The sequence below is a fragment of the Vespa crabro genome, chromosome 9 (assembly GCF_910589235.1).
Source record: "Vespa crabro chromosome 9, iyVesCrab1.2, whole genome shotgun sequence".
Taxonomy (NCBI): domain Eukaryota; kingdom Metazoa; phylum Arthropoda; class Insecta; order Hymenoptera; family Vespidae; genus Vespa; species Vespa crabro.
In genome coordinates, this window is record NC_060963.1 from 192,501 (window position 1) to 204,874 (window position 12,374).

General features: G+C 45.7%; 1 protein-coding gene across 2 annotated transcripts in view; it reads right to left on the reverse strand.

Moving 5' to 3' along the window:
* Positions 1-12,374, reverse strand: part of LOC124426858 (nuclear receptor subfamily 4 group A member 2) — a 37,902-nt gene that overhangs the window by 4,710 nt on the left and 20,818 nt on the right. For both annotated transcript variants that reach the window (XM_046969030.1, XM_046969029.1), the window contains exons 2-8: positions 5,054-5,289; positions 3,579-3,817; positions 2,874-3,455; positions 2,394-2,763; positions 1,973-2,281; positions 1,503-1,737; positions 1-1,247 (exon numbers count right to left, since the gene is read on the reverse strand). The exon at positions 1-1,247 is cut by the window's left edge and continues 4,710 nt beyond it. In XM_046969030.1, the coding sequence (XP_046824986.1) occupies positions 991-1,247; positions 1,503-1,737; positions 1,973-2,281; positions 2,394-2,763; positions 2,874-3,455; positions 3,579-3,817; positions 5,054-5,289 (2,228 nt within the window). In that variant the 3' untranslated portion in view covers positions 1-990. The remainder of the gene's footprint in view (positions 1,248-1,502; positions 1,738-1,972; positions 2,282-2,393; positions 2,764-2,873; positions 3,456-3,578; positions 3,818-5,053; positions 5,290-12,374) is intronic.

Here is a 12,374-nt window from a genome sequence, read left to right on the forward strand (position 1 = left end):
TAGATATAACTTTCTTCGCGCGAAACGAATTCGTTCGCTTTCTCTCTTTAAAACTCGATCTAAAATCTAAGATAAGAACGATAGCAAAAGGTATACGAAAAAAATTTCGTCGGTAACGCGTGGTCCGCTAGCTCAAGGGGCTTTCAATCGCTTACCGATTCTCCGATCGTCGAGCGCTCTTTTTCATTTCCTACCATTCGACGGCACGCGCAGGTAACGTTATGATAGTGATAATAATAGTTAATGATAGCAATTATAGTAACAGTAATAATAATACTAATAATAATAATAATAATAATAGTAATAATAATAATAATAATAATAATAATAATAATAATAATAATAATAATAATAATAATAATAGTAGTAGTAGTAGTAGTAGTAGTAGTAGTAGTAGTAGTAATAATAATAGTTGCGTAGTAATAGCAATAGTAATTGTAATAGTGGTAACGCACACGGAGCTTCAGGCACGCACATTGGGGTACTTTCCCTTAGAAGATAACTCCGATCGCGTAGATTCATGCCTATCCTTTCTCTCCAGTCTCTCTCTCTCTCTCCCACTCACTCGTAGATTCGCGCATAATCACGCACACGCAAAATTGTACATAGGACATGTACAATCGCATACGTACGAATATATTCTAGCGTATAATATATTAGATTCATTCTCGGGAGTTGCATTCGTAACATCGAGAAGGAGAAAATAAGGGACCATATATCCGTTCAGCTGCTCCTCGGTGAACTCGTTCGAAAGGACAAAGACACTTACGAACACTCGGGCGCGCTTAAATACGCAAGAAGAGAGAACGAAAGCCAGGCTATTAATTAAAAATAAAGATCGAAAAGATGGAATTACGTAACCGCACGTAGGATCTCGGCGACTATCGTCTTACGAGAATAATACATTAGCCTTAGGCTTCGTGTGATCGTGGCGTGGGTGTGGTAGTGGTGGTCGTGTCGACGGTGGTGGTTTAACGGGGAAGGAAACGATTAGAAGGGTAGACTACCGACGAACATCGTTTCGATCAGCGGTGGCGCCGGCACAAGATCCTCCAGCTTCAGGTAAAAGATCCTTTGGAGACCCTGAACGGAGAGACTCCTCAATTCCGGCAGCTTACCGAGAAGGCGCGACAAGTAATGCGTTTTCCTTTGCGCTTCGGCATCGTAGGTGACGTGGTCGCGCAACGACGAGATGATCTTCATTTGCAGTTGCTCCATGCGATGCGGCTCCTTAAGGCCGTACCTCTCTGAAAATGAAAATTTGACGGATCCGTTGATTGAAACTAGGAAAGGTTCTTAGGTAGAATCCGAAACTAGGGAAGGAGTCATTTCGTGCGGGTGGATTCTCGACGTACGTCGACACATCGCGTGCCGCGCGGAGTCGTACGATACCGCGGATCGGCCGGATCGAATAAATAATTGATCGGCTCTATCTACGTCGAGTCGAGAATAACCAATGACCAAGTCGGATAAGGAGAGTCAAAGACGAATGGACTACTCACCGGTAATCAGGGTAAGAGCGCAAAGACAGGCGAACGCGCTAATATCCACGTCCAACCCGTGAAGAGACTTGCAAAATTCGAGAATGCTGTGGAGCCAGTCGCCGAAGCTACGTTGACACTGTTCGAGCGCTAGGACGACTCCATTGCAGAATGTCAACTTTGTATCCTCCGGTTTCGTGCGGTAAGCCAACCTGAGGACGAACAGTTCCAAGCTGGCCGATTGAAACAACAATTCCTGCGAGAAAAGGGAAAGAGAAACTATTGCAATGCTTACTGGTCAGTAGTATGACTGTACTAGAGATGATGCGTGAGATGGGGAAACTCGTAGACGATTCCAACTCGAGCACGAGTTATCGTCGAAACGAAAGCTCGTCGACGAATGACCTTTTAGAAAATGTACGAGCTTATCGATTTTCGTCGTATTCGAGCACGAGCACAATGCACATAGTCGAGGACGGACGATCGCTCACCTGATCCTCTCGTGCCAGGTCCGTAAAGCCAGGTATTTTGTCGGCAAAATTTCTAATCACATCGATCGAGGTGGTTAATAGACTGTAAAATTGTTGAATTTTTTCAGCCTCGGTGACGGACAAATCTCCGGGTCTCGATTGTCTATACTGCGAGTAATCGAGATTCATTCGATCTGGCGTCGTGTCTAAATGAGCTCGAACCAAAGCCGTGATCAAGGATACCGGCGGACTCGGCGGCGATTCCTGTGGTGATTTCGGCTTCGAAGGCAATCTTCCGCGACGGCCCTTCAACGAGTCCGTCCTAACGACCTGTCGAACGAACTCTTAATACCTAACCATCTTATTGGAGTTCCACCACCCTTCACGGACTCCCCCTTCCTGGAAGGGTGGTGGTGGAGGTGGAGGAGGAGGATCGACTTACTTCTTTCACCATGCCGACCATGAGACACTTTTGGAAGCGACAGAATTGGCAACGATTTCGGCGACGCTTGTCGACCGGGCAAGCTTTCTCGGCGAGGCAAACGTATTTCGAACCCTTTTGCACCGTCCTCTTGAAAAAACCTTTGCAGCCTTCGCAGGTACGCACACCGTAATGCTGACACGCCGCCGTGTCACCGCAAACGGCGCACAATTGGCTCGGGCTTGGCGGTGCACGTTCACCGGTATTGCCGCTTCCGGGTGACGGTGAACTGACCGAACTCCCGGTACTCGCTGTGCTCGCTGTGCTGGCTATGCTAGCGATGCTCGCGTTACCACCTCCGCGTGCCTTGGGAGACTCGTTGCTGCCGCTACTGTTGATGTCGATATCAAAATGGTTCGATAACCTTTCCTATTTATTACTATTTAAATGTATATATATATATATATATATATATATAGTTCCTTTTCTCGGAATAATTACCTTGCCGATTCCGACCTTTGAGTTGGTAAAGATGCTCTTCGCGAACGTGGAGGACCTACGACGATGTTCTCGATGTTTGGACAAATGTCCGTAGGAGGGACCGGTACCGATACGGTAGAACCACCGGTGATGGTAGGTGCTTGACCGTATACCATAGGTACGGTCACTGCTACTCCGTAAGGTGAATCTTGCCGATGACTCGACGGCGATGGCATCGCCGCGGTCGGCGTTGGTGCCGATTCCGTTGAAAAGTAACTTTGATGGTGATGATGATGTGGTTGTGGTTGAGGCTGTTGTTGTTGCTGTTGTTGTTGCTGCTGCTGTTGCTGTTGTTGTTGTTGTTGTTGATGATGCTGGGGATGATGATGGTGGTGTTGCGGTTGCTGATGAGGTTGTTGCTGGTTGTGGTGCTCGTGATAGGAGACGGCCGGTGTGAACTCGGTGGAGTAGTGACCAGTGCCGCACGAATATACCGAATTTTCGTAACAGTCATCGTCCATCTTGATGCCGAGACCCTGGAGTTCCTGTCTGGTATACCGTTGCACCGTGTAGGTCTCTTGGAAGCTCGGCAATGGCGTAGGACTATAATGGAGTATCATTCTATTTTGAGGACCGTTTGGACCACTTGTTTTCTTGGGTTTTGGAATCGATACGATTAAATGTACATCACACACACACACACAGAGATCGTAGATAAAAAAATACCTCAGCGAATCTGCTTGAATTTCTTCGGGAAGGGGTGGTGGCGGAGGAGGAGGTTGCGCCGTTTGATGATGAACGCTTTGCTGCGATTGAGCCGGCTCATCGCTCGTCGGCACACCCTGCGGATTACCCAGCTGTAATTCTGGAAATGGATCCAGCTCCTCCGGCAGACTTCCGGCATCCGCGGAATCCGTGTAGGGAGCGCTCAACAAATCCGCGAAACTGCTGCATCCAAATGGACTCTGAAATTTAAACAAATTCGCGTGCGATATATTTATTAGAACATTTCGAGAAAGAGAAACGAGGGCCTTTAGTAGTTAGCTATCTTTGCTGAAAAGTATCGTGCTCGTTTAAACAAAAAGTCGTTCCAGCGATAGGTCCAAGTTACCAACTGCAAGTTTCGTTGAAGCGCGATTACACTTCGCCGAGACATCGATGTACGCAATCGAGGCGCGCAGCTAGAATGTTCCGAGAGACCGAGCAGTATCGCGTGTTGCCTAGAACCTGGCGTTCGATAGAGTCGATCAACCTTTTCCTTTTTTCGAAGGAAAGCAAAATAAAGCAAGGAGCAGTCATTCTCTTATCCGCGTATTTAAAGATTATTTTTATAAACATCCACATCTCGATCGAGAGTGATATTAAGAAAAAAGAGATCGATTAAGAATTCCTCTTCGACTCAACTTTGATCATTTGCTACGCGCATTATTTTCTTCCCGTCCAAATATTATTTCTCTTTGCGTCAAAGGAAATTTTGTAACATAAGGTCGGAAATAAAAGGAACGATAGAAATAGAGAAAGGAAGGCAAAGTATAGAGAGACCTGAATCGGAGGTTACAGTAAAAGTATGAAGAATTAGAATATTCAATTTGAGTCGACTGTTGACATTTTGCTCATCGCTCCCTCGAGAGAGAGAGAGAGGGGGGGGGGAGGGAGGAGAGAAAGAAGCACCGCAAAACCCGCGTCCTTCGCAGAAGAGCCTTCTAAAGGGCTCCTCGAGGCTAAAAACGACGTTAGCCTGCTAATTTCTAGCGTGGTTCTTCGCCTCGCGATCGTTCATCGAATTAATTGCGCGTAAAGCCTTTCCATACGGAGAAAAGAAAGGAAGAAGGAAACGAGTAAGATAACGTAGGAGAGGCCAAATGCAGATTACGATAGTGGGTTGGAATGCAGACGGAACGCGATGCTAACCAGTCGGGGATCGAGACGTTGAAAGCGCGAGGTGGATGATCCTGATCCCGGTTCTTGAACCGTTATGTACGAGCACATAAGATATAGCAAAGTTCGTTTTATCTCTTCTAAAAATATAATCGTTTTAAGGAACAAATCGAAAAGAGAAAATTAATGGCAAAGATAGCGATCGGAAAATGTTTCATTATTCTAGACGATATCGGATCGATATCTATTGTATTCGATTTCAGGGGAACGTCAAAGTTGAATTGACGAAAGATAGACTTTCGAATGAATAGTAATTAACCCACCTGTGTTTGCAGCAGGAGCATACTTGAGGCTACTGTGAAGGCCGTCGTGGTCGTAGTGATCGAGGAGTGATTTGTGCAGCCGAGAACCGGAACGGTAGCTGTTGCCTGTCGTTGCTGTTGTCGCTGCCGATGCGACTGCTGCTGTTGCTGTTGCTCTATCTCGTTTCGCGTAACGGCTACCGTACGTTGGCTACCGTTGCTGTTGTCGCTGTCGCCGTTCGGCGAGTGCAACTGCCCTGCAATCCGAAATACAAGAAATCCTTTAAATATACCCTATCTCGTTCTCCGTTTCATTCATTATCGAAAACTTTCCCGTTTTTTCGTTAAAGACAAAATCAATCAATTTGATTCTCCTACACGTTTTTCATCGTTCGACATTGAAATGAATCGAACGATGGAAAAATGGGTCACGCGCATTGTACACCTGGCGTGTTGGTGGAAAAAGAAGAAAATAGACGGTCGCATTGATGCGACGTTATATGTCGGAGAAAAAAATTTCTAAAGTTTAATTTCAAACGCGATATCGATGTCGGATGTTCAGCGAGACATACGTTCCATTATCATGCCGTTTATTGCTTTCGATCTCTCCGTTTTTCGTATCTCGCCTAGACGCATATACGTACATACGTACGTACATACATACATGTATATATGTGTAAAGAAAGTATACTCTCTTAAGTTAAATTTGCCGCGCTTCTCATGTTCCGCCCTTCGATTGACTTTTGTTATTTACAAGTTGAGCCATTAAAATTTTGGAGAGAAACGGGCATTAGGAAATAGAACTTAGACGAGAGAAATAGGACGAGAGATTACTAAGAAACTTTATAAAGAAGGTATTAAATAAAATTTAAATAGTGAATAATAAGGGTAAATTGTCGTTTCTTTGTTCACAGGTAAGACTGTAAATAGTAAATAATCGCTAATTAATAAACAAAGATTTATAATCTTTGTTCACAGAGAAACATATTTTCGTTTATCACCTCACCTAATAAATTCGAGATATTGTGTATATATATATATATATATATATATATATATATATATATACATACATTACCCAAGAGAAGGAAATGCTCTGGTCGAAAACGTATCGTGTTTTATCTGCGTATAATGATATGCGGGTAGGTACGTACAATATCTTCGATACGGTGACTGACCGTCGTCCATGACGATCATTTCTGCCCAGGAGAAACCAGAAACGAGTAGAGAAAACGTTTCAACATTCGCGAAGGATGCGAGCGGGCCGTTGGAATTTTATGAAATAAAATATTTCGAAGAGCTCTAACGAAGACTATCGTCCCTGCCTCGTGTGGCCCGCGGCTAACCGTACGACCGAATTTCGAGAAGCACTTTCACTGTTCTCGAATTCCTCCTAATTCTTGTTCCTCCTCTGAAAATGTCTTCCTATCGCGCGTCCAAGGACGAGCGCGATATCAGGAGAACGTTCTTCTCTTCGTCGACTGAGGCTTTCGATGCTGACGCCTCTTCCTATATAGGGTCGCATCGGCACCCCCAGGGAGACATGAAATCGTTGGCATTTAAAATACTACCACCCCGTTCTATAGACGCAACCCGGTCCTATCGTGATTATTATTGCGCGATATTATCTCAAGGGATGGTCTATGGTTCTACTTATGGTGTTTCCATTTTTCTCATAACTTTTCAACGTTCCTTCGATCATTTTCAATTATAACGCGGAAATATGTCTTAATATTTGACAACGTCTTCAGTATTATTTCCATGTTCGAAAAATGTCTTCAACTGATATTAAGAATGAATATAATGCGTTATAATTTCGTAATCGGATACCACGACAGCCGGACGAAAATCTCTCCCTCTCGAAATCTAGCATAGCCCATCGAGATAGGCGATAACGATACCCTCACCCCGTGACTTTTTCATTGGTAAAACATTTTGAAACGCTCTTGAATTAAATCGCGAGAGATCTCACCATGAAGGACATCAATTTAAAAAAAAAAAAAAAGAAGGGGGACGTTGAAATTGCCGAGACGATTAGGGACGATACTGTCACGGTTATTGCAAATTAAAAGAACGTCGACGAGGGAGGTAGGACCGATCGTATTTATCTTGACACACTCGCCCATTCCCTAAACTCATAGAATCCCGTTATTATTCGGTTTCGTTAACGGATCCGTTAGAGACCGAATGTTTTTCTAATCTATTCTAAGGACATTTCGTTTTAGTTTGGACTACTAGGGTCCATCGATCGAAACGTAAATAGGAAAGGGAGAGAGAGAGAGAGAGAGAGAGGTACGTAATATCGCGACAGTGGTACGTAAGCAAGCAAGTAAGTAAGTAAAGTGCTTGCGTTTCCCACCTACGTAGGTGAGCGTTTAGTCGGCTGCACCTGAACAGGTTGCACGTGCAAGAGGAAAGAACGTGGCTGTCCTCCGAGCCCGCTCGGTTCGGCTCGGCTCGGCACGGCTCGGCTCTTTCTCGGCCGACGTAGGCAGGGTAAAGGAAGAGGAGAGGACAGGGTAGGGTGTCGAGCGGCAAGAGAAAGAGTAGGGTTTGTCGAACAGCGTGTGCCAAGTGGATTACCGCGGTCCACGCGTCCCTCCCACGAACCACGCCTCTCCACGTGCCGCGGCACGATTGCCATCGCGTCGTCGTCGCGTGCACCCAACTCCTCTCTCGGTACCCTTCGACCCTACCTACGTCCCAACCAGTCGGCACCCTTTCGCTAAAGGTTTCGCGCGCTTCTCATCTCATTAATGTCCAAATTAATTCATTAGGAAGGTACGCGATATACTTGCCCGATGGAAAGTACAGTTGCGCATTGTGACGAGTCGACGAGAAAAATTAACTGTCGTAAGTAAAACTACCTATAATAGTCGACGTCTCGTTTGATATAGCTCGTAAAATCGAACGTTAGCGAAGGCGAAGAAAAGTTTCCTCTAAAAATAGTCGCGTCTAACGACACACGATCGAGAGAGAGAGAGAGAGAGAGAACGTGTGGCCTTTGATTTTGCGGCGTAGGACGTAAAGCGTGCCTTTTAACGAGCGATTCTTCGGCTGGCCGCGATACTCCTTTCTTCTTGCCAGGAGGCGGTATAAACATCGAAGAGGCGAGAGATAAATTCCAACGAGTTATGAGCGTTTCTCTCTCTCTCTCTCTCTCTCTCGCGCGCGCGCGCTCGCGCTCACGCTCGCTCGGTCGCGAAGCTTTTCCAGTTTTCAACAAAGCCAATAGGACGTTGGAACTTTCTTTGGAAGAAAACGCTTAGGTCCCGTATGCGTCTCGTATGCGGGCACACCTAAGCGAGGCGCGCGCTCCTACCTGCGTGGAGAGAAAGTGGGACCCGATCTCGGTGCGTCGTACCCGCAAGACGCGTAATCGCGTGCGAGTACGAGGACGCGTGTCTTCGATCGAAGCTCTCGTCTCGGCCTGGAGACCCGACTCGGCCTCGACTTCTCGCCCACACGCGAGAAACGGTTTCCGGAACGGGCTTCGTACGCTCCAGAGACTCCGGGCGAACGATCATAATTAACCCTTTCACCGCTAAGTAAGAGATATTCCTGAAATCTTCTCGCTATCTATCTCCCTTTTTCTCTCGTTCCTTTTCGTCCGTACGCTAACGAGTTCTCCGTTTCGGAATCTCTCCAATTATCCCTATCGACGTTGAATTATTTTCTTACGCGAATTATCGGACGTACCTCCCGATACGAAGGAACACCTTTCGGTGATTCGACCTCGCTTTTATTCTCCTTCGTTATTTATGCGTCCGTGTATCGTCGCGTCGATGCCGCTGCCATTCGTAACTTTCCTTCGAGACATTACCGAGCTGGAATAGATAGCGACGAGGATCGAATAAAAATTCTCTCGAATAAACGAGGAGAAGAAGAAGAAGAAGGCGTCGCCGTTCGTTATCCCAATGAAAAGGATATTATTTTGAAAGTCGCCGATTTCGCGTCCCAACGATTTAAAAAGCCGTATTGATATACGAGCGGCATGCGCGGCGCAACGGGCTGCTTTCACTTTAATTAAATTTTGTCCAAGATTAATGTTATCGTAGCTTGTGTCAATGACCGGTGGACATGTTTTCGGGAGATTCACAGGACGTATCGAGGCGTCTTCGAGAGGAAAAAAAAGAAAAAGAATATATCTTTTTCTGTTAAAAAATCCTTGAGCGTATGCAGAACGCTTTTAACCATTCATCATCTTTCTTTCTGTGTCTTTCTGGGATATTGCTCGAGGCGAAATTTCTAGTGTATCAAAAATGAAGTCCATCCTGAAATAATATTCGTCGAACGATTCATCAAATAACGCGCCTTGTTTTATTCGCATTTATGCGACGTCTTCGTCAAACTCATTTCTCTAACGATCGCGGAAATGCTTCTTATAGATGAATAAAAGATAAATATTATAGTAGCACGCGCGTCTTTCTTTTCAGTTGGGTGTTGGGAATGAATCGTGACGGCGAGTACGATAATCGCCGATTTCTCTCTCTCTCTCTCTCTCTCTCTCTCTCTCTCTCTCTCTCTCTCTTACGTTTAAATAGATATCGGCGAGTACGATATACACGTGTATCTAAGTGGAATTAAGGAAGGCGCGAGCGGACAAAGTTCCGTTAAAGCGATTGTTCCCACGGCGGAAAGGACGATCTAAGAAAGCGATCCTGGTGTTGCTGCTCCAAGAGTGAAAGAGAAGCAAAGATAGAAAGTGGGAGAGAGAGAGAGAGAGAGAGAGAAATGAAGAGAAAGAAGGAAAAGAGAAGGAGCAGCACGAGTCGTGGCGCCCGATAATGTTCGCGCACGTTTCCAAAGCTTTTATAGGTCTGTGTGTATGTACGCATTCTACGTATACGTGTGTGCAGGCTTTCCAGCTGCGAGCGAGCAAAGAAGCAAATCGCTGTGGGTGAATGCAGCCAAGTTGCTAGGACGGATTAGAGTGCGATGCATACTGTCGAAGGAGGTGAAAGAAGAGAGCCGGTGGCAGCGAAGAGGACGAAGATGGCGGAGGAGGTGGAGGAGAGGCGCTTGCGACACGCAGGCAGGCCTGATGGGTAGGTAGGTTGGTACCTATATCGCCCCCTGACCCCGAACAACTACCGTGAGACCGACTTAGCTCCGGCCTGGAGCACTCTCCTTTGCACTCTCCACCACCTCCGCGACGAACAGCAAGTGGAAGGATATGTATGACACGAGAGAAGGGAAAAATCTCACAAGATGGGTGCAGCGAGACCCAATCATTTTCTTTTTTCCCTTTGCCCTCCGACTTATCTCCACTCTTTAAGACGATTAATTAGATCAATGATGATAACGAATATGTATATATATATATATACATATATACATATATATAGGTACATGTACAGCTACGAAACGAGCTTTCCATTTTCATTACTTTTATCGTTTTCCACGCGACTTTTTGCTTCACAAAACGATCCAAGATCTACGAGGTATTACTGTTTTCTCGCGCGATTCGTATTTATAAGCACCATGCTCGAACTCGAGTCGTCTTATCTTTTACAAGACTCTTCGATCGGCCTGCGCCTGCGCCAGCGCATGTGTGTGTGTGTGTGTGAGAGAGAGAGAGAGAGAGAGAGAGCGAGTAAGGAGATCGTGATGTAATTTCTGATTCGCGCTTCAGCCCGGAAATAAACTCTCTTGCGACGCTTTTTGCGAATACATTTTCTTCCATCATTTTCTATGTGCGCCAAATAACGCTAGAAACTTTTGGTACGCGTTAATAAGTAGAAAAGAAAAATTAAGTAAAATTATGCAACGCAAACGTCAACCGGTGGCGATGCTAGAAAAGAGAGTTATGTATGTGCGTTTATGCGCCTGTATCCATGTATATTTTTACAGATCTAATGGCTTCCCGATATCCCGATTGCCGATCCTGTAATAAGAGAAAGTGCGGTATATATCTGTGTAGACATAATGCCGCGTTTCGCGCTCGACGTAATTAAAATAATCGACGTCGCGCATTTCCTGCGGACGGACGCCAACGTCGAAGAGTAACGAAACAGCAATGCGTCTGTCGATCATTGATTCCGAGTATCGGATAGAAAAAAGAGACGTACGTATTGAAGTTTGGAGGCTTTCGAGAAAGAAGAGAAACTTTTGTCGAGCTATCGAAAACGACGCGAAGGCGATAACCATCGGAAAGGGGCCGTGCATCAAGGCGAAAGTCTAGCCGTAAATCTTACGAAGGAAATCCTCTCTCGGTCGCACTCGCTGGTAGAGGCCGTCTCGGGAGATCTTTACTACTCGACGACGACGCGATCGTTGCCGTTGCTAAGATTCGGACGTTCTCGAACGACGATAAATTATCGATCAACCATAAAGAGGAAAATAAGCGTGTTAGACGAACATGCCGGTGATAAATCATACGAAAAGTTTTCAAGTAAGAACGAGAGACAAAGACAGAGAGAGAGAGAGAGAGAGAGAGATAGAGAGATCCTTTATTGTCCCTTTCTCTCTCTTTCTCCATTTGCCTGTAAGAGCGATACTTGTTTCGTCTTCTCCAACGCGTTGAACGCTTGAATTCCTAAGCTGAAAGACTAGGCAAATAGAAATCTCCGGAGCGAGGTACTACCGGTGCAATTATATTCCTGGTAACATTGTCTTGCGAAATTCGCAATTTCGTCATTGAGTAGGCGAACCAGAGGACGCGATGGGCATAAGAGACGTCAACGGAATAGAAAAGAAAGAAGAGAGAGAGAGAGAGTGGGGGGGGGGAGGCGAGGGCGGAGGAATCTCTATCAATATTTTTAGAAACGGTAAGAAGATTTCGCTTGAAGAAACGATCCGAGAAGCAAGATGGCTGTGTCGAGGTCGGCTCCACCCACGCTTCGATCTTCGCATGCGTGTTCCACGGACGAGTATCGATTGCTCGGTCCCTTTTTAAGAAGGTCGGAGAGAAGGACCGAACCGAAGGAACGGGGCTAGGATAAACGACGTCGCGCTTCGACGGGCGTCGAGCTCACCGGCCGATTTGCCCTTTACCAAAGAGACTTTATTTTGATCTACTCACCGAGAGGTGGACAAATTTTGTAAAAAAGAAAAAAAAACAAGAACAAAAAGAAAGAAGAAGAGAAATAGCAAGAAGTGGGTAAAGGATTAGAGGAAGGAGCGGGGAAAGCGATTCCCATGTCGTTGAATCCTAGAGGCCGTCTAAGTGTTTACGCGTCGTCGTTCCTCCTTAATTCGCGTTTTACGAGTCTCTCGCTCACACGCGCATACGGGTGAACGTAGAAAGTCCACGCACATAAATCTGAGAGATCGCCGGTCAACTTTTACAAGATGAACACGTAAGATCCTCGGCAATTATTCGTACTCGAATCTAGCAAAA